This window comes from Leptodactylus fuscus, chromosome 1, assembly GCF_031893055.1.
Source record: "Leptodactylus fuscus isolate aLepFus1 chromosome 1, aLepFus1.hap2, whole genome shotgun sequence".
Taxonomy (NCBI): Eukaryota; Metazoa; Chordata; class Amphibia; order Anura; family Leptodactylidae; genus Leptodactylus; species Leptodactylus fuscus.
The window spans coordinates 178,211,425-178,236,069 of NC_134265.1; the positions used below are offsets into that span (position 1 = coordinate 178,211,425).

Below are 24,645 nucleotides of genomic sequence, written 5' to 3' on the forward strand. Positions count from 1 at the left end.
GGTGTGGCGTCCCCGCCTTGCACCAGCACGTGTCACTCAACATCAGGTGGGCCCTTAGTTCCGCGCTTTGCTGCAAGGTCCACTTGACCACCGACACTTGGACAAGCGCCTGTGGTCAGGGATGCTGCAGTGCTTATCTTTAATGACAGGCAGGGTGAATGTGGTGGAGTCTGTTCCCCGGGTGCAAACTGGGGTGGCCTATCTCCTCTCCCAGGCCAAAATTCATGGCAGGAGTAGACTGAAACCCTACGACGCTGCAACCTCCACCACAGCTACTAGCGGCAAACGCTAAAACACTGGTGTGGGGAGACGTCAGCAGGCGGTGCTGAAGCTCATCAGCTTGGGGGACAGACAGCACAGTGCCTCCGAGGTCAGGGATGCCATCCTGGCTGAGATGGCATTTTTTTTTCCCTGCTACACCTGGGGCCTGGCATTTTTACGCCTGTGATAATGGCTGGAACCTGGTAGCGGCTCTGGAGCTTGCCAGCCTCCAACACGTTCCATGTTTGGCCCACGTCTAACCTAGTGGTGCAAAGTTTTTTAAAAACATACCCAAATGTACCGAAGCTACTGTTGAAAATGCGGCGCTTGTGCGCCCACTTTTGCAAGTGCACAGGAGTCGCTGCTAGCCTAAAAACACTCTAGCAAGGCCTACATCTGTCCAAACACAGGCTGTTGTCCGTCATTCACACACGCTGAAACCCTACAATACCATATCTTGAGCAGGGTGTGTGAGCTGCACAGACCTTTGATGGAGTTCCATCTACAAAACCCAAGGGTTCCTCAAAGTCAGCAACCAAAGTTTCTGCACCATGAGTTTCCAGGGGTGGCAGAGTTATGGCTAGGGGAAGAGGCATGGATAGGGATGATGTCTAGGGGCAAAAGCAGTGTGGATGTGGAGGCAAGCTAAGCAGGAAAAACTGGGGGTACAAGCTAAGGCATGGACTGGGGTGATGTCTAGGGGCAAAAGCAGTGTGGATGTGGAGGCAAGCTAAGCAGGAAAAACTGGGGGTACAAGCTAAGGCATGGACTGGGGTGATGTCTAGGGGCAAAAGCAGTGTGGATGTGGAGGCAAGCTAAGCAGGAAAAACTGGGGGTACAAGCTAAGGCATGGACTGGGGTGATGTCTAGGGGCAAAAGCAGTGTGGATGTGGAGGCAAGCAAAGCAGGGAAAATGGTGGCTAGAGGCAAAGGGATGTCCATAGGCAGCAAGGGCAAAGATGCAAAACTCTCCCGTTTCAAGAATTTTCCTGACTTGTTTCCCCACAAAACATTCCTGGGAGGAGGGCTGAAACACCACCCTCCTCCTCCTCCGCTGTTAGATTTACCCCAGCTACGAGCTGAAAACGCTGCAACACTGGTGTGGGGAGACGTCAGCAGGCTGGGCTGAAGCTCATCAGCTTGGGAGACGGACAGCACACTGCCTCTGAGGTCAGGGATGCCATCCTGGATGAGATGGCAATTTGTTTATCCCCGCTGCCCCTGGGGCCAGGTTTTTTAGCTTGTTGGAGGGCTCTGGAGCTTGCCAGCCTCCAACACGTTCCATGCCTGGCCCACATGTTCAATGTAGTGGTGCAATGATTTTTAAAAACATACCCCAAATTAGCTGAGCTAAGGGTGAAAGTGCGGCACTTGGACACCCACTTTCCCAAGTCTACAGTACCTGGAGCTAGCCGCAATACACTCCAGCAAGGCCTACATCTGCCTGAAGCACCTACTGTTGTGCGAGGTCACCACACGCTCTAACCCTAGATACCGTATGTTCAGCAGGGTGTGTGAGCAGCAGAGACCTTTGATGGAGTACCAGCTACAAAACCCAAGGGTTCCTCAGAGTCAGCTCCCTCACTTTCTGCACCATGAGTTTCCATGGGTGGCAGACTTATGGCTAGAGGCACAGGCATGGATAGGGGTGATGTGTAGGGGCAAAAGCAGTGTGGATGTGGAGGCAAGCTAAGCAGCAAAAACTGGGGGTACAAGCAGCCGGTGACATCATCACTGACAAGCACAGCTGTCTGTCAGCTGACAGGCTGACTTTCACCAAAATGAACAGACAATGGATAGACTCATCATATACATGTCAGTTACATGACAAATTTAGTGCAATTTGCAAGTCCAAGATGGTTTGGAGATCTGCGGAGAGGAATCTCACCACCTCTTGCGGGTGCCATCATTTGGAAGGCAAGCCCTGGGCTCAGTGGGTGAGAGCAAGCGCAGGATAATCGTCGTTTGGCCTGGCGGCCACTGCCTCTTCCACTGTTGACAGGGCTGGCGCTGCAGTCCAGACCAGGAGCCAGGACACCTCCACATCTGCCTCTGACACTTTGGGGAGTTCACCCTTATCCTCACCTTTTCCTGCCATTTCTCCTTTTGCCCGCGCCATCATGCGCCTCTTCCCAGCAACTCCCCATCTCCCAAGCCTTTCATTTCATGCTAAAGTACAGCGCAACCCACCCACATGCCCAAGGCTTCAACGGCCTCATCTCAAGAAATCTGGCCCAGGAGATGTTGGAATCCCGGCTGGGGGACACTCTGCCCTTTTTGGGCAGAGTGTCTACTGCGCCACCGCACTGTGCCGTCCACACCAGCACTTTCCCCCAAACATGAGGCGGTCCCTAAATTCAGCGCTTAGCCCTAAAGTTCCATGTGACCAGTTACGAATGGACAAGTGCATGCGGACAGGGACGCTACCTTTCAATTTGGGCACAGTGGTTGAATGTAGTTGAGGCGTGGACCGGGTCGCAAAATGTGGTGGCCTGACTTGTCTCCCCACACAACATTCCTGGGAGGAGGGCTGAAACACCACCCTCCTCCGCTGTTAAATTGACCCCAGCTACGAGCTGGAAACGCTGCAACACTGGTGTGGGGAGACGTCAGCGGGCCGTGCTGAAGCTCATCAGCTTGGGGGCCAGACAGCACACTGCCTACAAAGTGAGTCATGCCATCCTCGATGAGACGGCAATGTGGTTTTTGCCACTGCACCTGGGCCCAGGCATGTTGTCATGTGTGATAATGGCCATAACCTGGGATTGGCTCTGTAGCTTGGCAGCCTGCAACATATTCCATGCCTGGGCCACGTTTTTAACTCATTGCTGCTAATCTTTTGAAAAAGGTACCCCAATGTTCCTGAGCTACTGGTGAAAGTGTGGCGCTTGTGCGGATAGTTTTTAAAGTGTATAGTTGCCGCTGCTAGCCTCTATGCACTCCTACAACGCCTGTACCTGCTGGAACAACGGCTGTTGTGCGACGTCTCCACACTGCTGGCACTAAACATATCATGTGTTGAGCAGAGTGTGTGAGCAGCACAGACCTTTGATGTAGTTCCAACTCCAAAACCCTCGGGTTCGTCAAAGTCAACTCCCTCAGTTGCTCAACCATGAGTGGCCATGGGTGGCAGACTTATGTGAAATCCCATCCCATCCATTGCACTGGACACGAAACATTAGCATGCGCTCAGCACAACTTCGGATATGGCAGATGCGTTAAGCAGGGTGCAGGGTACAACACAGACCAGGCCCGAGCACCAGGAACAGGTGTTAGAAATACTGCAGCATCTGCCATTTCCTTCCAATTTTGGGGTTTTGGACCCGCCACCGACTTGTCTGGACCTAAGTGGGGATCATGAGACACAGTTGCCATCAAGGCAAGCTGTGGTCATGTGCGGTTTGCAGTAAGGGGGCAGTGCGCAATTGGAAGAGGAGTTGGTGGATGACGAGGCCACCGACCCCACATGGACAGGGGTGATGTCTAGGGGCTAAAGCAGTGTAGATGTAGAGGGAAGCTAAATCAACAAAAAACCTGGGTAGAAGCAAAGGCATAAACTGGGGTGATGTTTAGGGGTGAAAGCAGAGTAGATGTGGAGGGAAGCTAAGCAGCAAAAACAGTGGGTAGAAGCAAAGGCATGCAAAACTCTACCCTGTTGGAAGACTTATTCCTAGGTCTGGAACACGTTAATGGCCCCCCTGGACAAATTACTGCCACTCAGGGGCCTAGTGTCACCAGGAGGGACAAGTATAGGCGCATGTTGTGGGAATACCTGGCCGACACCAGCTCTGTCCTCTCCGATCCCTCTGTGCTCTACAGCCTAAACTTATTTTCTCATCTTTTTTTCTGAACTGCACATCTCTTGCCTGCTTCCTTTGGGATCTTAGAAATGGTGGTCCACTTCCACAGATGGTAACTTCAATAGACAGTGTAACGGGAGTAGCTGAGGGATCGCTGTCTTAACCACTTTTTGGCACAAAATTAACTTCCAAAGCCAAATATGGTGCAAGTATATGATGCAAGGACACCTACACACCTATCTCTGACACATTGGGGAGTTCACCCTCATGCGCCCTTTTGGCCTGCACCATCATGCGCCTCTTCCCAGCCACTCCACATTTCCCAAGCTTTTCATTGCAGGCAGAAGTACAATACAACCCACCCCCATGCCCAAGCCTGTAACAGCCTCATCGATAAACTGCTGGCCCTGGAGATGTTGGTGTTTGTTTATGCTTCTGGAGACCCAGGCCTTCCGTCAGCAGATGGCAGCTGGGGCACCTCCCTATGCTGGGCCTAGCCGTTACTACTTCTCTTGGTGTGCTGTCTCTGCCTTGCGCCTGCATGTGTCCCATAACATCAGTCGGGCCCAGAGCTCTGCGCTTTGCTGCAAGGTCCACTTGACCACCGACACATGGACAAGCGCCTGTGGTCAGGGATGCTGCAGTGCTTATCTTTAATGACAGGCAGGGTGAATGTGGTGGAGTCTGTTCCCCGGGTGCAAACTGGGGTGGCCTATCTCCTCTCCCAGGCCAAAATTCATGGCAGGAGTAGACTGAAACCCTACGAAGCTGCAACCTCCACCCCAGCTACTAGCGGAAAACACTGTAACACTGGCATGGGGAGATGTCAGTAGGCCGTGCTGAAACTGATCAGCTTGGGGGACAGACAGCACAGTGCCTCCGAGGTCAGGGATGCCATCCTGGCTGAGATGGCATTTTTTTTTCCCTGCTACACCTGGGGCCTGGCATTTTTGCGCCTGTGATAATGGCTGGAACCTGGTAGCAGATCTGGAGCTTGCCAGACTCAAACACGGTCCACGCATGGCCCACGTTTTCCAACTTGTTGGTGCCATGTTTCTTTGAAACCTACACCATTGTGCCTGATATACAGGTCAAAGTGGGGCCATTTTCGTAAGTGAGAACTAGCCTCTGCTAGGCAGAAAACATTCAGAGCACACTCCTCTCATCTTCGCACCGTTGGCTGGCGGAGGAAGACGAGGGGGTTGGAGTGGCATCTGATGTCCCTATCCCACACGAGGCTAGAGGGTGCACTTCAGTGCATCCCATTGCTTCACCACAAATGGTGTGAAGGGGAGTGGAAAATGGAGGAAATGGAGAGTGACCCTTACAGTTGGGGCCAGCAAAGGCATGCCAAGTAACACACTGGCACACATGGCTGACTTCATCTTGGGTTGCTTTTCAACACATATTTCACATCATGAAGAACAAATAATACTGGATTTTTTCAAGCCTCGAACCCCGGTCTAGGTCTAATGTCTGTTCCTTTCTTATATTAGGGGAGAGGGAAAAAAAATTACTTCAGTGATACGTTTAGCGTACATAGACTGACTATTAATGTGTATCCCACTTAGTGTTGTTAGGGTTACACACCGTCACAACCTGGCTAAAGCTTCTATAGCTGTTAATAAAGTCAACATAACTTTACGGTATCCAAAAAGACAGCTGGTACCGACAGAGAGCAAGACAAATGTCACCCAAAGCTGTGAGCTCTGAACACCCACAGTGACTTTGGCGTCATCATCATTATAAGGGAGCGGGTGGTAATAAATAACTTGGCAGTGCCTAAAACCCAAAAAGCTTATACAACTATATTTACATTAAGATACACAAATGAAACTTTTCAGTAGCATGTCATGAGACAAGCTGATAAGCTCTTCCTTTGTGCAGTGCTATTTGAAAGTTAAACGCTGCCTTTATTTTAATTCTGGAGAAGGTGCAGACATTAGATTTAGAACATGTTGTCTTCATTGTCCAAATCCTCTATATAGGTAACGTGTTTTTCGGGCCGAGCTGTCTGGGAACGAGCTGGTGCAGCACTGACAACCTGGGTGAATATGGCAAGAGCCTGAGATGTAGGGTGAATGAATCCCCAAATTATTTGTGGAATTCCCAGTGAGACAATGGCACTGTATACCAGTATTAAAAATTGTGGGTGCACATAACCCCCATATATTCTTTGAATTCCCAGTCAGACAATGGCACTATATACCAGTAGTAAAAATTGTGGGTGCACATAACCCCAATATATTCTTTGAATTCCCAGTCAGACAATGGCACTGTATACCAGTATTAAAAATTGTGGGTGCACATAACCCCCATATATTCTTTGAATTCCCAGTCAGACAATGGCACTGTATACCAGTATTAAAAATTGTGGGTGCACATAACCCCCATATATTCTTTGAATTCCCAGTGAGACAATGGAACTGTATAGCAGTAGCAAAAATTGTGGGTGCACGTCACCCCAATATATTCTTTGAATTCCCAGTCAGACAATGGCACTGTATACCAGTAGTAAAAATTGTGGGTGCACATAACCCCCATATATTCTTTGAATTCCCAGTCAGACAATGGCACTGTATACCAGTATTAAAAATTGTGGGTGCACATAACCCCATATATTCTTTGAATTCCCAGTCAGACAATGGCACTATATACCAGTAGTAAAAATTGTGGGTGCACATAACCCCAATATATTCTTTGAATTCCCAGTCAGACAATGGCACTGTATACCAGTATTAAAAATTGTGGGTGCACATAACCCCCATATATTCTTTGAATTCCCAGTCAGACAATGGCACTGTATACCAGTATTAAAAATTGTGGGTGCACATAACCCCCATATATTCTTTGAATTCCCAGTCAGACAATGGCACTGTATAGCAGTATTAAAAATTGTGGGTGCACATAACCCCCATATATTCTTTGAATTCCCAGTCAGACAATGGCACTATATACCAGTAGTAAAAATTGTGGGTGCACATAACCCCAATATATTCTTTGAATTCCCAGTCAGACAATGGCACTGTATACCAGTATTAAAAATTGTGGGTGCACATAACCCCCATATATTCTTTGAATTCCCAGTCAGACAATGGCACTGTATACCAGTATTAAAAATTGTGGGTGCACATAACCCCCATATATTCTTTGAATTCCCAGTGAGACAAAGGAACTGTATAGCAGTATTAAAAATTGTGGGTGCACGTAACCCCCATATATTCTTTGAATTCCCAGTCAGACAATGGCACTGTATACCAGTATTAAAAATTGTGGGTGCACATAACCCCCATATATTCTTTGAATTCCCAGTGAGACAAAGGAACTGTATAGCAGTATTAAAAATTGTGGGTGCACGTAACCCCCATATATTCTTTGAATTCCCAGTCAGACAATGGCACTGTATAGCAGTATTAAAAATTGTGGGTGCACGTAACCCCCATATATTCTTTGAATTCCCAGTCAGACAATGGCACTGTATACCAGTATTAAAAATTGTGGGTGCACATAACCCCCATATATTCTTTGAATTCCCAGTCAGACAAAGGAACTGTATAGCAGTATTAAAAATTGTGGGTGCACATAACCCCCATATATTCTTTGAATTCCCAGTCAGACAATGGCACTGTATACCAGTATTAAAAATTGTGGGTGCACGTAACCCCCATATATTCTTTGAATTCCCAGTCAGACAATGGCACTATATACCAGTATTAAAAATTGTGGGTGCACATAACCCCCATATATTCTTTGAATTCCCAGTCAGACAATGGCACTGTATACCAGTATTAAAAATTGTGGGTGCACATAACCCCCATATATTCTTTGAATTCCCAGTGAGACAATGGAACTGTATAGCAGTAGCAAAAATTGTGGGTGCACGTCACCCCAATATATTCTTTGAATTCCCAGTCAGACAATGGCACTGTATACCAGTAGTAAAAATTGTGGGTGCACATAACCCCCATATATTCTTTGAATTCCCAGTCAGACAATGGCACTGTATACCAGTATTAAAAATTGTGGGTGCACATAACCCCCATATATTCTTTGAATTCCCAGTCAGACAATGGCACTATATACCAGTAGTAAAAATTGTGGGTGCACATAACCCCAATATATTCTTTGAATTCCCAGTCAGACAATGGCACTGTATACCAGTATTAAAAATTGTGGGTGCACATAACCCCCATATATTCTTTGAATTCCCAGTCAGACAATGGCACTGTATACCAGTATTAAAAATTGTGGGTGCACATAACCCCCATATATTCTTTGAATTCCCAGTGAGACAAAGGAACTGTATAGCAGTATTAAAAATTGTGGGTGCACATAACCCCCATATATTCTTTGAATTCCCAGTCAGACAATGGCACTATATACCAGTAGTAAAAATTGTGGGTGCACATAACCCCAATATATTCTTTGAATTCCCAGTCAGACAATGGCACTGTATACCAGTATTAAAAATTGTGGGTGCACATAACCCCCATATATTCTTTGAATTCCCAGTCAGACAATGGCACTGTATACCAGTATTAAAAATTGTGGGTGCACATAACCCCCATATATTCTTTGAATTCCCAGTGAGACAATGGAACTGTATAGCAGTAGCAAAAATTGTGGGTGCACGTCACCCCAATATATTCTTTGAATTCCCAGTCAGACAATGGCACTGTATACCAGTAGTAAAAATTGTGGGTGCACATAACCCCCATATATTCTTTGAATTCCCAGTCAGACAATGGCACTGTATACCAGTATTAAAAATTGTGGGTGCACATAACCCCCATATATTCTTTGAATTCCCAGTCAGACAATGGCACTATATACCAGTAGTAAAAATTGTGGGTGCACATAACCCCAATATATTCTTTGAATTCCCAGTCAGACAATGGCACTGTATACCAGTATTAAAAATTGTGGGTGCACATAACCCCCATATATTCTTTGAATTCCCAGTCAGACAATGGCACTGTATACCAGTATTAAAAATTGTGGGTGCACATAACCCCCATATATTCTTTGAATTCCCAGTGAGACAAAGGAACTGTATAGCAGTATTAAAAATTGTGGGTGCACGTAACCCCCATATATTCTTTGAATTCCCAGTCAGACAATGGCACTGTATACCAGTATTAAAAATTGTGGGTGCACATAACCCCCATATATTCTTTGAATTCCCAGTGAGACAAAGGAACTGTATAGCAGTATTAAAAATTGTGGGTGCACGTAACCCCCATATATTCTTTGAATTCCCAGTCAGACAATGGCACTGTATAGCAGTATTAAAAATTGTGGGTGCACGTAACCCCCATATATTCTTTGAATTCCCAGTCAGACAATGGCACTGTATACCAGTATTAAAAATTGTGGGTGCACATAACCCCCATATATTCTTTGAATTCCCAGTGAGACAATGGCACTGTATAGCAGTAGCAAAAATTGTGGGTGCACGTCACCCCAATATATTCTTTGAATTCCCAGTCAGACAATGGCACTATATACCAGTAGCAAAAATTGTGGGTGTATATAGCCCCAATTCTATTGCTAGGGGACTTGCAGGGTATTTCTGAGGTGAAGGTGGGGGGGCACACCATTGGAACGGGGATTTGGGGTGTATATATGGGGTATACGGGAATACACTGTCAGTGTGTTCCATTCAGGATCCTGGGAAAGCTGGGTTGCGGCGATTGAGCCCGTCAGTGCCACGTTACACTGACAAGCTTCTCCCTGGAATTGAAGTTATATGTAAGCCCAATATATTCTTTGAATTCCCAGTGAGACAATGGCACTATATGGCAGTAGCAAAAATAGTGGGTGTATATAGCCCCAATCCTATTGCTAGGGGACTTGCAGGGTATTTCTGGGGTGAAGGTGGGGGGGCACACCGTTGGAACGGGTATCGGGGGTATATATCGGGTATACGGGAATACACTGACAGTGTATTCCATTCAGGATCCTGGGAAAGCTGGGTTGCGGCGATTGAGCCCGTCAGTGCCACGTTACACTGACAAGCTTCTCCCTGGAATTTAGCTCTTATAAGAGCTGTTGGTTGTCTTCTCCTTCCTATCCTAGCCTGTCCCTGCCTACCCAGAATCTAACCCCTAGCTAACTGGACGGAAACCTCCGTCCTCGGTGAATTGCAAGCTCAGAATGACGCGAAGCTGGGCGGCGCTGTTCTTTTAAATTAGAGGTCACATGTTTTCGGCAGCCAATGGGTTTTGCCTACTTTTTTCAACGTCACCGGTGTCGTAGTTCCTGTCCCACCTACCCTGTGCTGTTATTGGAGCAAAAAAGGCGCCAGGGAAGGTGGGAGGGGAATCGAGTAATGGCGCACTTTACCACGCGGTGTTCGATTCGATTCGAACATGCCGAACAGCCTAATATCCGATCGAACATGAGTTCGATAGAACACTGTTCGCTCATCTCTATGTTTTACATATACAGTTAGGCTCAGAAATATATTGGCAGAATCTTCATGATTTGGGCTCTGCATGCCACCATATTGGATTTGAAATGAAATAACTGAGATACAATTCAAGTGTATACTTTCAGGTTTAATACAAGCGGATGAACAAAATTATACTGTGAAACATTACAACCCTCCTCATTTATGGAGCTCAAAAGTAATTGGACAAATTAACATTATCATAAATCAAATATTCATTTTTAATACTTTGTAGGCAATGAGTGCCTGAAGTCTGGAACCCAACGACATCATCAAACACTTTGTAATGCTTTGACAGGTCTCTAATAAAGCCATCTTAAAGTGTTGCTTACATATGGATCTTTCTGCCTTAAATTTGTCTTAAACAAATGAAAGTCATGCTGAATCAGGTTGAGATATGGCGATTGACTTGGCCATTGCAGAATATTCAACTTTTTTGCCTTAAAAACTCCTGAGTTGCTTTCGCAGTTTGTTTTTGGGGAATTGTCCATCTGTACTATGAAGTGCCGTCCAATCAACCTTGGATTTAGTTGAATCTAAGCATTCATGAAATCCCTGTACACTTCAGAATTCATCCAGCTGCTTATCAATAAACACCAGTGTCCCAGTGTCTTTGGAAGCCACACATGCCCATGCCATCGCACTTTCTCCATATGTTTTACAGAGAAAGGGATGTGCTTCATGAGCTGTTTCAAGCCTTCTACATATTTTCTTCTTCCCATTATTTTGGTACATGTTGACCTTATTTGTTTTTTTTCTGTACATATAGCTGTAGGATGACTTAATGTTTGTGGGACAAATTGTACTTCAGAAGAGTACCATTCCCGCCGATGGCACTTTTTGACTTCCTGACCAAGCTCGATTTTTCAAAACTGACATGTGTCACTTTATGTGGCAATAACTTTGGAATGCTTTAACTTACCAAAGTGATTTTGAGATTGTTTTTTCATAACACATCATACTTCATGTTAGTAGTAAACTTTGGTTGATATGTTTTATGTTTAATTATGAAAAAATAGGAAATTTGGTGGAAATTTGGAAAAATATGCATTTTATAAAGTTTGAAATGATGTGCATTGCATACAGATAGTCAGACTGCCAAAATTATATCATAAATCTCAAATCCTAGATCTCTGCTTTATGTCAGCATCAAACTTTAGTCGCCCTTTTATTTTTTATGAACATTAGAAGGTTTACAAGTGAAACAACAATATTCAAAATTTTCAAGAAATTTCTAAAACCCATTTTTTAAGGGACTAATCCAGATATGAAGGGGTTTTGAAAGACCCCTGTATTAAAACCCCCCATACATCACCCCATTTTCAAAACTGCACCCCTTAAATAAGCCAAAACAACATATACCTAGTATTTCAACCCTATAAGTGCTTGACAGGAATTAATACAAAATGGAGCTTAAACTTTCAAATTTGATTTTATTTTACTAATATTTTAATTTAGCCCTAGAATTTGCACATTCACAAGGGGTTAAAAGAGAAAATGCACCCCACAATTTGTTATGCAATTTCTCCGGATTACCATAGTACCCCACTTGTGGGTGTAAACTAATATATGGACACAAAGCGAGACGCAGAAGCAAAGGCGCGTAAAGAGCTTTTAGAGGGCTGATCTGGCTGTGATCAGTTTCAGGAACCATGTCACATTTACAAAGCCCTTAAGGTGTCAAAACAGTGGAAACCTCTAGAAAGTGACCCCATTTTGAAAACCGCACCCCTCAAAGAATTTATCAAGTGATATAGTGAGCATTAGTAACCCCGAAGTGAATATGTAAGCTATGCGGAGTAAATTGGGTACACCAAATCCCGTTCTATTTTCCCACTAGCTCCTATGACACGGACGGGGAAGAGGAGCATTCTGGGGGATCAGCACTGGTGTATTCTCTCTCATAAGCTCTAAATATAGGGTGTCCCCTGAAAACACTCGCACAGCTTACACATTTCCTTCTAGTCGCAGCCACTTATGTCCTAATGATTTGGCGACTTTTGGGATTTTTGTCTTCACATTGTACAAGTTAGATTTTTATTTTTATTTTCTGGCAATGTGGCCATATGAGGGCTTGGTGTTTGCGGTATTAGATGTACTTTTCAATGCCACCATTTTGGGGTGCCTGTAACTTATTGACTACATTTTATTAACTCTTTCTGGGTGGGATGTAAAAGGAAACATCAATTCTGGCATTGCTTTTTAGCATTTATTTTTTTTTCCCGTGCAGCGTACAGCATAAGTAACATGTTACCTTTATTCTGCGGGTTGGTACGGTTAGGGGAAAAAAATCAATTATTTTTGCATCGCCATCTTCTGAAAGGCATAACATTTTTACTTTTCGGTAGACTGAGCTGGTTGAGGGCTTATTTTTTGCGGGATGACCTCTGCTTTTTATTGGTACCATTTTGGTTTTCATCTGACCATTTGATTACTTTTTATTGAACATTTTGTAAGGCAAAGGTGGTGAATAATCATTATTTTGTGCGGTTTTCTAAGTTTTTTTTTTTTAATGATGTTTGACCGCCGGCATCTCAGGGGTTAACACCCGCGATTGGACCCGGTTTCGACCGCAGGTGTTACAGGGCATTGTCAGCTGTAACATATGGCTGACACTCGCAGGGCATGGTGCGCACACAGGTTCTGCGGGAAGTCCTTCCCGGCAGCACTGTACTATTACGGCGGATGTTGGAAAGGGGTTAATATCCAATACAATGTACTGAGCAGCAGAGAAAAACTGTATTTGCATGACTTTCTTACTTTCTTAAAATTTTGTGCCATTGTATTTACAGTGATTCCAAATTTATATAGTTTTTCATGCTAAACCTTTTTGGGTTACTATATTCTGAAACCCTTAACTTTTTTTTTTCTGTTTCCGTGCATGAGGCTGCATAAGACATTCTATTTTGCAGGACCAGGTATACTTTTTTATTCATACCTTTTTGGGGAATCACTTTTTTTTTTATCACTGAATTTTTAAAAATATCTTGTCTATGGAAAGGGGGGATTTAAATGTTTTATATTGTTTTTTGTTTTTTTTAAATTTTTAGACACCTATAGGGGTCTTGAATGCCAGATCATTTTCTAGGGGATGACAATCATCAACATCAACATGGTGACGGTAAGTAGATCGCATTTGACTGAGGCATCTGCATGAAACAGCAAAGATTCAGTGACTATGGTGGCCACTCGGTTCCTTCTTTAAAAAGGGGTATTCCCGGCTTCTCTTTGCTACTCTCTATCCTAAGGACTGCATGTACGGCCCTGAAGACTGAGTATACTGCATTCTTCTGGACATTGTGTTTCCCAGGACAACAGTAAACTTGCTATACTAGAGGGCCATAGCTGAAGGTCTGAGAACCCTTGCTCTGTCTGCACTATTGATGTGAGCCTCCCTCCCCCTCCCTTTACATCTGGCACACATAGACAGTGTCCCTTGGGACTAACTGACAACACTTCCACTGGTGAAGGGGTTAATGCAGTGTGTAAGGGAACTCTTCTGCTCTCTGAACCCCTTGCTCTACCTGCTGCCTGGCATCCCTGCATTGCCTGAAGTGGAGACACCTCACCCCCCCTGCTGTTTGGCTCCCATCCTGACACTTTCTGCTGGGACATTCTGCTAACTCTGTGAGTACTCCCTACTGTTTTTTGGACTTTCTTACCCTCTTCAGAGACCTTTCTAGCAGGGAAATTTTTTTTTGTTGTCATGCACTGCAGTGGTGTGAAGGGAGTGCTGAGCCCCTACTCCACCATCAGGGGGGGCTCCTCACCTTCCTCCACTTGCTGTGTGTTCCACGTTCTGCAGTATATCCCCACGGAACTAGCACTTCTCCCATTGCTCCTTTTGCACCTCATGGGTACCAGGTTTGATTATGGAACTGTGTGACCGCCTCATGTAAGGCCTGGTGATACTGCGAGTGTACCTTCATTACCTTCTATGGTCGCTTCTCATTGTGATATGTCCAGAAGACGTCCTAACACCTCTACTGCTCCTTCCCGCACGCCGAGTCGCTCTCTTACTCACTCACCGTCAATCTCTACCTTCCTGTCCCGATCTGGAACCTCGGCTACTGGGTCTGGCACTGATGACATGGCTCCTCCATCTGCTCCGCTTCGCCAATCGCAGCCACCTCCTTCACTGTCTGCCACCCTCCCTGGACATGACGTGCAATCCATGGATTCAGCCTCCCTGCCCTGCTCGGCAGTCCATATTGCCTCTGCGGACTTTCAGCTACTTCGGGACCTTATTCAAGCTCTGCCCACTAAACAGGACCTGGATGCTGTAGTTTCCCGAATGGAACAATCCCAGGCACAGGCCCTCGGTGCGATCCAGTCTGATGTGTCTCAACTTACTACTAGGGCTGACACTACTGATCAAACACTGTCCTCTTTGGAACAACGCCTGTCTGCAGTGGAGAGCAATCAAACCCACTCTGAGGCCCGCCTTCAACAAATTGCTTTGCTCCTGGATGACCAGGAGAACCGGGGTCGCAGAAATAATATTCGATTACGAGGAGTGCCAGAAAAAGGCCCTCAGGATGATCTGATCAGCCGTATTAATACCATTTTCAATATGGCGACTCAACGCCCGCTGGATGCTACCTTCATGATGGACCGTGTGCATAGAGTCCAACGTTCTGGCCCGCTTGACCCTGCTAATCCTAGAGACGTTCTGTGTAGACTACATTACTTCACGGACAAGGAACACATCCTGAGGTGTGCCTGGGATATGGGATCGGTGCCTTTTGAGAATGCCTCTGTCAAGCTCTACCCAGACGTCTCATCCCGCACATTGGCTATGCGCCGTGCCCTTCAGCCGGTGTTGACTCTGATTAAGGACTGTGGAGGTTCCTATAGGTGGGGTCATCCCTTCCATTTGATTGTTCGTGTTGGCTCATCTTCGATTGTTGTCCGTTCCCCGGCGGACTTGCCTGATTTGTTTGCCTCCCTGGATGTGCGCCCTGTCTCAGTCCCGAACTGGCTTGCTCTGGATTCGTCCCGCCCTACTATATCCAGGCGCGGCCGCGGTTCCAGGCGTTCTTCTTCGGCTGCTTCCAGAGAGAGACCTCGGCGAAACTCATCTCCACGACGTCTTCCAATACCGGATCCGCCTGGGTCTCCGCTCCGCCAACCAGATCTCTCAGCTCAGCTTCCCATTGAAGCATGAGCCCTCATGCCGCCGGTCTTTGATCTGCCCACAGGACAGTGTTAATATCCTTTTATGTTGAGTGGTCTTGGACTTGTTTCGCGGTTGGTGGACATTTTCACTATGTTTATTTTGTTCTGTGACTACTCTGTTCCTCTTGATCCTGTTCCTGCTGGGCTTTATAGATGGCCCTTGTTGTTGATATTGCTGTGTTTTTATACAATGTTGTTATTTGGACCTTAGAGTCAGTTTGTAGCCCTGTGCTTCCTATCCCTTTACACTTTGTTGGGGGTGGGGGCATAGGGTCTTCCTTACCAGGTACACTCGTGGTGCTTGCGGGCCCACTTCTCCCCCCATGTTTTCTTACTCCCTCACTCCTTCCTGTCTGTTGTTGTGCCCCTGGCCCATTTGTCTAGGGGTAGTTAGATTTGTTCTACTCTTGGTTCTTTTTCCCTTTCCTTTCTCCCCCCCCCCTCATTCTTTACTGCTCTCCTTCCTCTACTCTGTTACTTTTCTCTCTTTTTTTTTTCTTTCCCTCCCCTTTACCCTCTTCAATTCTTCGCCCTCTCCCCTTCCTCCCCCCCCCCTTTTTTTTTTTTTTTTCTCTCTCTGCTCCTAGGGTTTGAGCTGGGCAGGCCCGTCTCCTTCCATGCCTCCGCTTGATCGCCTTTCCTCCATCGCCGTGGGCTCCCTCAATGTGAGAGGCCTTCATAGTCCAGAGAAGCGCTCCGTACTCTTCAATCTGCTCAAAGGTAAGCGCCTTCATGTTGTGTTTTTGCAGGAAACTCACCATTGCTCTACCAAGCCATACAAGTTGACTAATGCTTGGTTTCCTCATGCATATCATAGCTCTTCTCCTGACCCGAAATCCAGAGGGACTAGTATCTTGATTTCTCGCTCCCTGCCTTGGGAACATTTGGAGACTCGCACTGATTCTGAGGGGAGACTTGTTATGGTCAAGGGTCGTATCTCCTCTCAGCTTTTTACTTTTGCCTCTTTGTATTTGCCTAACTCGGGACAGGGTCGTGCCCTTAGTTCTTACTTAGGGCTGTTGGACGGCTTTGTGGAGGGCTTCCTGGTGGCGGGGGGTGATCTTAATCTGGTCCTAGACCCTTCATTGGACTCTTCTGCTGGCGTCTCTTCTCACCCTTACTCGCTCATCAGGAGGATTAAGAGGGACCTTCATTCCCACCAGCTTGTGGACTCCTGGAGGTTACTCCACCCATTAGATAGGGATTACTCCTATTACTCTCCGGTCCATCACCGATACTCTCGTATCGACTACCTCTTTATCCGTCACCAACATCTCCACTCTTTGTTGGCTGCGGAAGTCGATAACATTACTTTCTCCGACCATGCTTTGGTTACTTTGTCTGTTTCCTTGTCCTCTCCTATTCCCTTCCAGCGTCAGTGGAAACTTAACGCATCACTTCTTGATGACGTAACCATCCTGGATGACATTAAGACCCGTTTGGGGGAATACTTTGAGAGGGAGGAATTGTCGGGGATTGCTCCTCCAATGGTGTGGGAGGCTCACAAATGTTTTATCCGGGGTATCCTGTTGCAACATGGTTCCCGCTTAAACAAGGAACGCCGGGCTTGTATTGAATCTCTGCTGCAGCGGATCCGCTCATTGGAACTTCTTCATAAACGCCAAATCACTCCTGATGTTTATTCCCAGCTTGCCAGTGCCCGAGAAGAATTGCGTACGCTCGTCACTGATAGGGTGAAGGGTACTCTAGCTAAATGCAGACGTCATTTTTATGAGTTTGGAAATAAGAGCGGGCATTCCCTAGCTAGGGCCCTTCGGGTTCAGCAGTCCTCCACCTACGTTCCATGCATCAATTCCGCCCAGGGTACTCGATTACACATGCCCCTTGATATTGCAGCTGCCTTTCGGGACTACTATGCCTCTTTGTATTCTGTAAACTCTGGCCCTTCTCCTCTCCCTGAAGCGGAGTTCCGAGATCGCATTCGTTCTTATCTCTCCTCCTCTGGTCTCCCGTCGTTGTCTCTAGAGGAATTGACGGCCTTGGAATCTCCTATTGTTGAAGAGGAAATTTCTTTAGCTATCTCCAGTATGGCAACGGGTAAGGCCCCAGGCCCAGACGGCCTTACCTTGGTATACTATAAGAAACTTGGCCCTGAACTCCGCCCCAGACTGTTGAAAGTTTTCAATTCTCTCACCGATGGCTCGGCCCTTTGTCGTGACTCCCTGTGTGCTCACATAGCGGTTATCCCCAAACCCGGAAAGGACCCTCTTCTGTGCTCTAACTACCGCCCCATTTCGCTAATCAATGTTGACCTAAAAATTTTAGCCAAGATCCTTGCGACGCGTTTATCGCCCTTGTTAGGAAATATTGTTCACCCGGATCAAGCTGGATTTTTACCCGGCCGTGAGGCTCGAGATAATACTACCAAAGCTATCAACCTCATGTATGGGGCTAAACAATCGGGCTCTCCTCTCATGCTTCTTTCAACTGACGCTGAGAAAGCCTTCGACAGGGTCAACTGGCGGTTCATGGAAGAGACCCTGTTACATATTGGTCTTGGAAATCGCATGATGAGTTGGATCATGGCTCTATACTCTCTCCCTACAGCGATGGTTAGGGTGAACGGTTTATTGTCCCAGTCCTTCCCTATCCGAAATGGCACTAGGCAAGGATGCCCCCTCTCGCCTCTCATTTTCGTCCTGACTCTTGAACCCTTCCTCCGCCAGGTTCGAGCCGACCCGAACATCTCAGGCGCTGCTCATTCTTCCTGTTTATACAAAGTGGCGGCTTATGCAGACGACTTGCTATTTTTTCTCTCCTCCCCTCATGTTTCTCTTCCATCTCTGATGTCTGCCTTTCAGGTTTACTCGACCCTTTCGAATTTTAAAATCAACTTTTCGAAGTCGGAAGCCCTTAATGTGACCCTTTCCTCCTCGGCGGCCACCTCCTTGAGTCAATCTTTCCCTTTTCATTGGGCCCCCACTTCTCTCAAATATTTGGGGGTTTATCTTACTCCGGACCCGAAAGATCTCTTTCGTTGCAACTTCCCCCCACTTCTGGCGTCTATCAGGGCTGATTGTACTCGATGGTCCACTGGAGCCTTTACTTGGTTCGGGAGATGCGCGATTTTTAAAATGAACATTCTCCCTTGTCTTCTCTACTTGATGCAGGCGCTTCCCATTCACATCCCTCTGTCTTTTCTTAGATCCCTCACTTCCGTCCAACTGAAGTTCATCTGGTCGGGCAGACCCGCCCGAGTGAGCAAGGCTTTTCTCTTTCGTCCCAAGAGTTGCGGTGGTTTATCGCTTCCGGACCTGAAGTCCTATTACTTGGCTACCCACCTGACTCGTGTCGTGGACTGGTGTAGGCATGCTGTTTCTAAACCTTGGGTCTACATCGAACAGGCATTCTCTCCGATCCCTTTGCAGGTTGCCCCATGGCTGGACTCCTCCTCATTGTCATCTCTCTTTTCTCACCCTACCCTTGGTCCCACGCTTCGGATTTGCTCCAGGAGCCTTGTTCGCTCCACTCTCCTCCCTAAGGATTCCGCTCTTTTCCCAGTGCTGGGCAATCCTGCCTTTCCACCTGGAATGTTTGACCGAGTTTTTCGTAATTGGCGCCGTCATGGGATTTTCCGTGCCTGTCACTTCCAGGACACTGGGGGATGGACTACACTTCTGAATTCCCAGGCCCCTCCTGAGCTGCCCCCTTTGGATGCTTGGCGGGGGATGCAACTTCGTCACTTTTTACATTCTCTCCCTGCTCCTGCAGAGCTCCGCGTCGAACCTACCCCCTTGGAGAAGATTTGTGTTGGTGCTGGCCCCCTTCGCCACTCCCTCTCGCTCACTTACCGGATCCTGGTTGAACCTCCGGAGGACTTTGTTCCGCCGTTCTTGTTGAAATGGGAATCTGACTTATCCCTTTCCCTCTCTCAGGAGCAGCGTAGGCGCATTTTTCACCTTTCTCATACTGCTTCCATCGGCTCTCGCCACCAGGAGGCCAGCTGCAAAATCTTGTCCCGATGGTATAGGGTTCCTACGAGACTCCATGCTATGTTTCCTCAGGTCTCCCCATTATGTTGGCGCTGTGGCAATGAGGAAGGCACGCTGCTACACATTTTTTGGTCCTGTCCTGCCCTTTCGTCCTTCTGGGAGGGGGTCAAGCGGATAACCCTCCAGCTTACTGAAACTTCTCACCATTTGGGCCCTGCCCTGTTCCTCCTTAATCATTGTGAGTCTTCTGTAAAGGTCTTTAAGCGTTCCCTACTTAGATTCCTGATCCTCGCTGCCCGAGCTTGTATCCCCCTTTTTTGGAAACGAGTGGATCCTCCTCCTCTCTCCCTCTGGATTTCGAAGGTCAACAAGATAATGCGCATGGAAAATCTCACGTCTTTCCTGCATGGCACGACTGAGGCGTACATCAAAACCTGGTTCTACTGGTTCAGGTTTCAACAGTCTGCAGAGTACCAGACGCTTCTGGGCTCTGACCCCTCCTCTGATTGATACTCTTGTTGTTCGTCTCAGGTATTTGACCAGTGGTTGCTCCCGAGCCCTTCCCAACTGGCTGTGGTATGGATGACCTGGCGAGCACTCTCACTGGTTTCCTGACTGCTCACACTCACCCCTACCTACCCTTTCACCCCCCACATTTAGTCCTCTCCCCCACTCATCTGTCCCACTAACCCCTCCCTCCTCCCCCCCCCTTTTTTCCTTTTTCTTTTTTTTCTATGTTGCTTTCTTTGTCTTTAAATTTTTTTTATTTTTTTTTAAATTCTTCTATGATTGTATTTTGTGTTGCACTGTGTGCTTTTTCTGTTCGCAGGGCGGGTGTTCGCCTTGTAACTTGTAATTGTTTTTTCTTTTCTTATTGTTTAAAAAAATTTTCAATAAAAATTTGAGTTATAAATAAAAAAGGGGTATTCCCATCCCAATGAGCCTTTATTTACTGATAGCTTAAGAAAAGTCAATAGTTTTCCTAAGTACATTACTTTAGCAATTCGGTTTCATTAGCCTGCTCTGTCAAATTATTCCTCCTATTGTTTACACATCATCAAAGCACCCGGCCTGTATCTGATACCAGGTTGGATGACCTGACTAACTGCTCTCTTGGGAGAGTGGAGTTCCCTGGCTGTTTATCTTCTGCTGTGCATATGAACAATAAGGTCAGCTAATTGTGTTTACATAGAGAGAAATAAGCCTTTATCAGCAAACTGCAAAGATAACATGAGTCTACTGAAAGAAGTTGTCTGGGAGTATGTAAATGTTGTATAAAAACCTGTGCAATGTAATATACATTAACTGTGCACATTTGATCTCCATTTATATTAGATTTGTAGTAATCATAAATATTCTATCATGGTAAAGGCAAAGTCTATGTCTACTATGGTACCTTATAGTGTCCTGTCCATCAAACAGTCAAAGCCCACCCACCAGCTTGTTGAAGAATACAGGAAGTGAGAAGAAGAGACAGCAGGAAAACTGCTGAGAGAGGGAGATGGGAAAACCCCTTTAAGGACCACTGTAATTGTATAGCAGATGATGTGAAAGGGTTAACAATTTTATTCTTGGGCACATGATGTGAATTGTGGCAAAGGTAATTGTCTTAACTGTGGTTGTATTTGTGAATTATCCACTATTTTCCGGTCCACAGCTGTGTCATGTGACAATCTGACAGAGCTTCTCATGTGTAGGCAGTAGTTAGTATCCTTGCTCATCCTGTTGAAACTCACATGATACAGCTGTGGACCAGAAAAGAATGTATAACCTCCAAGAAATATAGCCATAATTAGGAAGATTCATTTCACTACAATTCACATCATGTGCCTTTCTAAAAGGTCAGAGACTAAAACATGTTGTGGTTACTTTAACTATTGATGCTTATGGCACTTCTTAGCAGGTATTTTTTACGTATTCATATATAAAATGAAACCAGTTACATAAAATTCTTAAATCATTTTGTGCTTTAAATTGGTGTTCAAATAAACAATATTGATCATCTCTCTTTTGGAGAGGTCACCAATATTTGATCAGAAGGGGTTATGGGAATCATTTGTGCAAGTAGTTCTGTTCTATTGGTCGCGACCGTGTAGAGATACTGCAAATCAGATAGACATTGTCTTTTCTAAGTAACATATACACATGTATTTAATGACTCTGATCTCTCATGAAACCAATTCAATACAATTGGTTGCGACATCCCAGCAAAGCCTTTGATAGGCTACAAATCACAACATAGCCAGCGGATGGCAGCACATAAACACACATAAAATAGAAAGCATATCACTTTGTGATATCATATTGCAAAAAGCTTCATCTTTTGTCATATACTGTATATTGGGGGAAGTTTAGCATTCTGCGATCCAGTCTTAATCCATTCCCCACTGCCGCTAACTGTGCATGGATTATTAATAGAGATGAGCGAACACTAAAATGTTCGAGGTTCGAAATTCGATTCGAACAGCCACTCACTGTTCGAGTGTTCGAATGGGTTTCGAACCCCATTATAGTCTATGGGGAACATATACTCGTTAAGGGGGAAACCCAAATTCGTGTCTGGAGGGTCACCAAGTCCACTATGACACCCCAGGAAATGATACCAACACCCTGGAATGACACTGGGACAGCAGGGGAAACATGTCTGGGGGCATAAAAGTCACTTTATTTCATGGAAATCCCTGTCAGTTTGCGATTTTCGCAAGCTAACTTTTCCCCATAGAAATGCATTGGCCAGTGTTGATTGGCCAGAGTACGGAACTCGACCAATCAGCGCTGGCTCTGCTGGAGGAGGCGGAGTCTAAGATCGCTCCACACCAGTCTCCATTCAGGTCCGACCTTAGACTCCGCCTCCTCCGGCAGAGCCAGCGCTGATTGGCCGAAGGATGGCCAATGCATTCCTATGCGAATGCAGAGACTTAGCAGTGCTGAGCCAGTTCTGCTCAACTACACATCTGATGCACACTCGGCACTGCTACATCAGATGTAGCAATCTGATGTAGCAGAGCCGAGGGTGCACTAGAACCCCTGTGCAAACTCAGTTCACGCTAATAGAATGCATTGGCCAGCGCGGATTGGCGCCAGGGAAGGTGGGAGGGGAATCGAATTTTGGCGCACTTTACCACGCGGTGTTCAATTCGATTCGAACATGGCGAACACCCTGATATCTGATCGAACATGTGTTCGATAGAACACTGTTCGCTCATCTCTAATTATTAACAGGTTCCTGCCTCTGGTACTAGAATTGAGACCTACGGCAACTACTGGCACAGATTTCAAGTATAATTTATGGCAGCTTTCTGGCGTGAGAGCATTCACATGGAGGAAAATGGTGAGGAATTTGGTGTGGAATTTCAGCGCTGAAATAAAAGCCTCCCATTGACTTCAATGGTTTCCTTTTTCTGCTAGCAGAAGTCAATGGGAGGCCTTTTTTTCAGCGCTGAAATTCCACACCATTTTCCTCCGTATGAATGTACGCTCATAGTAAATTCACCTGGCCATGGAGTCCCTGACTTGGCCCTGGCCTACCTTGGTCTTCACTTCACCTGACCCATTTTCATAAAAAGTGATGAGTGGTGCACCGAAGGAACAAGGTGGTAAATCGCTGTACAAAGAAAGGGTTGTGTGCTAAAGATGTGACAAATTTACACCCAGAAAACTGGCATAGGTTGGTTAGTAAATTCCCCTCACTGTATCTAGACATGTTCATCTAAAACAAAAAGGATGGACAAAGCTGGATACAATGTGTGAAAGATGTGAGAGAGTGCGTCTTTTACCAGGGGAACTTAAAAGTAAATGAAAGAATACACATATCATATCTTTTATATAAACCAAATCAAATAAGCAAAATAGATTAAATCGTGGATGTAGTCATTTTAATACTGCCATATGCTGCATAAGGTTAAAATAATGACGTCACTAGTAACGGAACACAGGACATTGATTCTTGCTTGATGCGCACATTTGCAGGCCCGGATCAATTATAGCTGCTTTGGAAGCATTCGAGGACTGACAGGCTTGTTAATTGGGTCTTAAGGAGTGAACAACTGTTGGCACAGACTGATCTCATTTTTGTTATCATTGACACTTACTCATTTTCACTTGCAAAGCTCCACAGCTATTTGCTGGATCTCCAACACCATTTTTAGCCAGACAACAGTAAACACCATCATCGCCTTCCTCCACACTGAGAATGGTCAAGAGCTGCCCATTTTCTCTAATGCTGTAACGTGTGTCAAACAACCTGTAGATATAGCGTAAATTCTACTGGTTAATACATGGATGCTTTCATTTATCTTTCATGTTTTTTTCTTACAATTATCCCAGTAACATATAAATATTATAAATATGAGCCATAGTATGATAAAGGTCTAAATAGTATTGATCAGAAATCATATGTAAGGGTATACTTTGCAACTTACAAGGGTCTAATGGGAAGGGCTGAGCAGCCGCTATGCTTGCTATGGCGGTAGTCCTGCCACTGGTTACGGAGCAATGCAGGGTGGTGACCACAGGTGAAAACAGGAGCCCTGCAAGGTCTGGAGACGCCGCAGCTACACCAGTTTCATTATTTACAGATTAAGGCAGAGGCCCCACATTGCAGAAACACATCTTTTTTTGTTGCAGATTTTATTGCATTTTTTTTTTTTAGCCGATGTCAGGAGTGGATTGGGCAGACGGTAGAAGTATATGAACTTCCTATATATTTCCCATTCCTTTTGTAGTAAGTTTTGGCTTTGGCTCAAAAAAATGCAACAAAATCTAAAACAAAAAAGCTGCAACGTGGGGCCTCAGCCTTAGGTTCCGTTCCCACGGAGTAACGTGCCGCGCATTCAGACACGTATATATGTGTCAGAATGTGAGCGCTGAAAACAGATCTCATTCACTTCAATGTGTGCCGGCTTTCGGGCGCTACACATTGAAATCAATGGGAGGCTTTTTAACCCGTTGATTTCAATGTGTGGCGCGCGTGAGCCAGCTCATATTGAAGTGAATGAGATGT

General features: G+C 45.8%; 1 protein-coding gene across 1 annotated transcript in view; it reads right to left on the reverse strand.

Annotated features, from left to right (window-relative positions):
* Positions 1-24,645, reverse strand: part of MUSK (muscle associated receptor tyrosine kinase) — a 127,440-nt gene that overhangs the window by 63,210 nt on the left and 39,585 nt on the right. Inside the window, exon 3 of the mRNA XM_075280346.1 lies at positions 23,735-23,886. Within this exon, the coding sequence (XP_075136447.1) occupies positions 23,735-23,886 (152 nt within the window). The remainder of the gene's footprint in view (positions 1-23,734; positions 23,887-24,645) is intronic.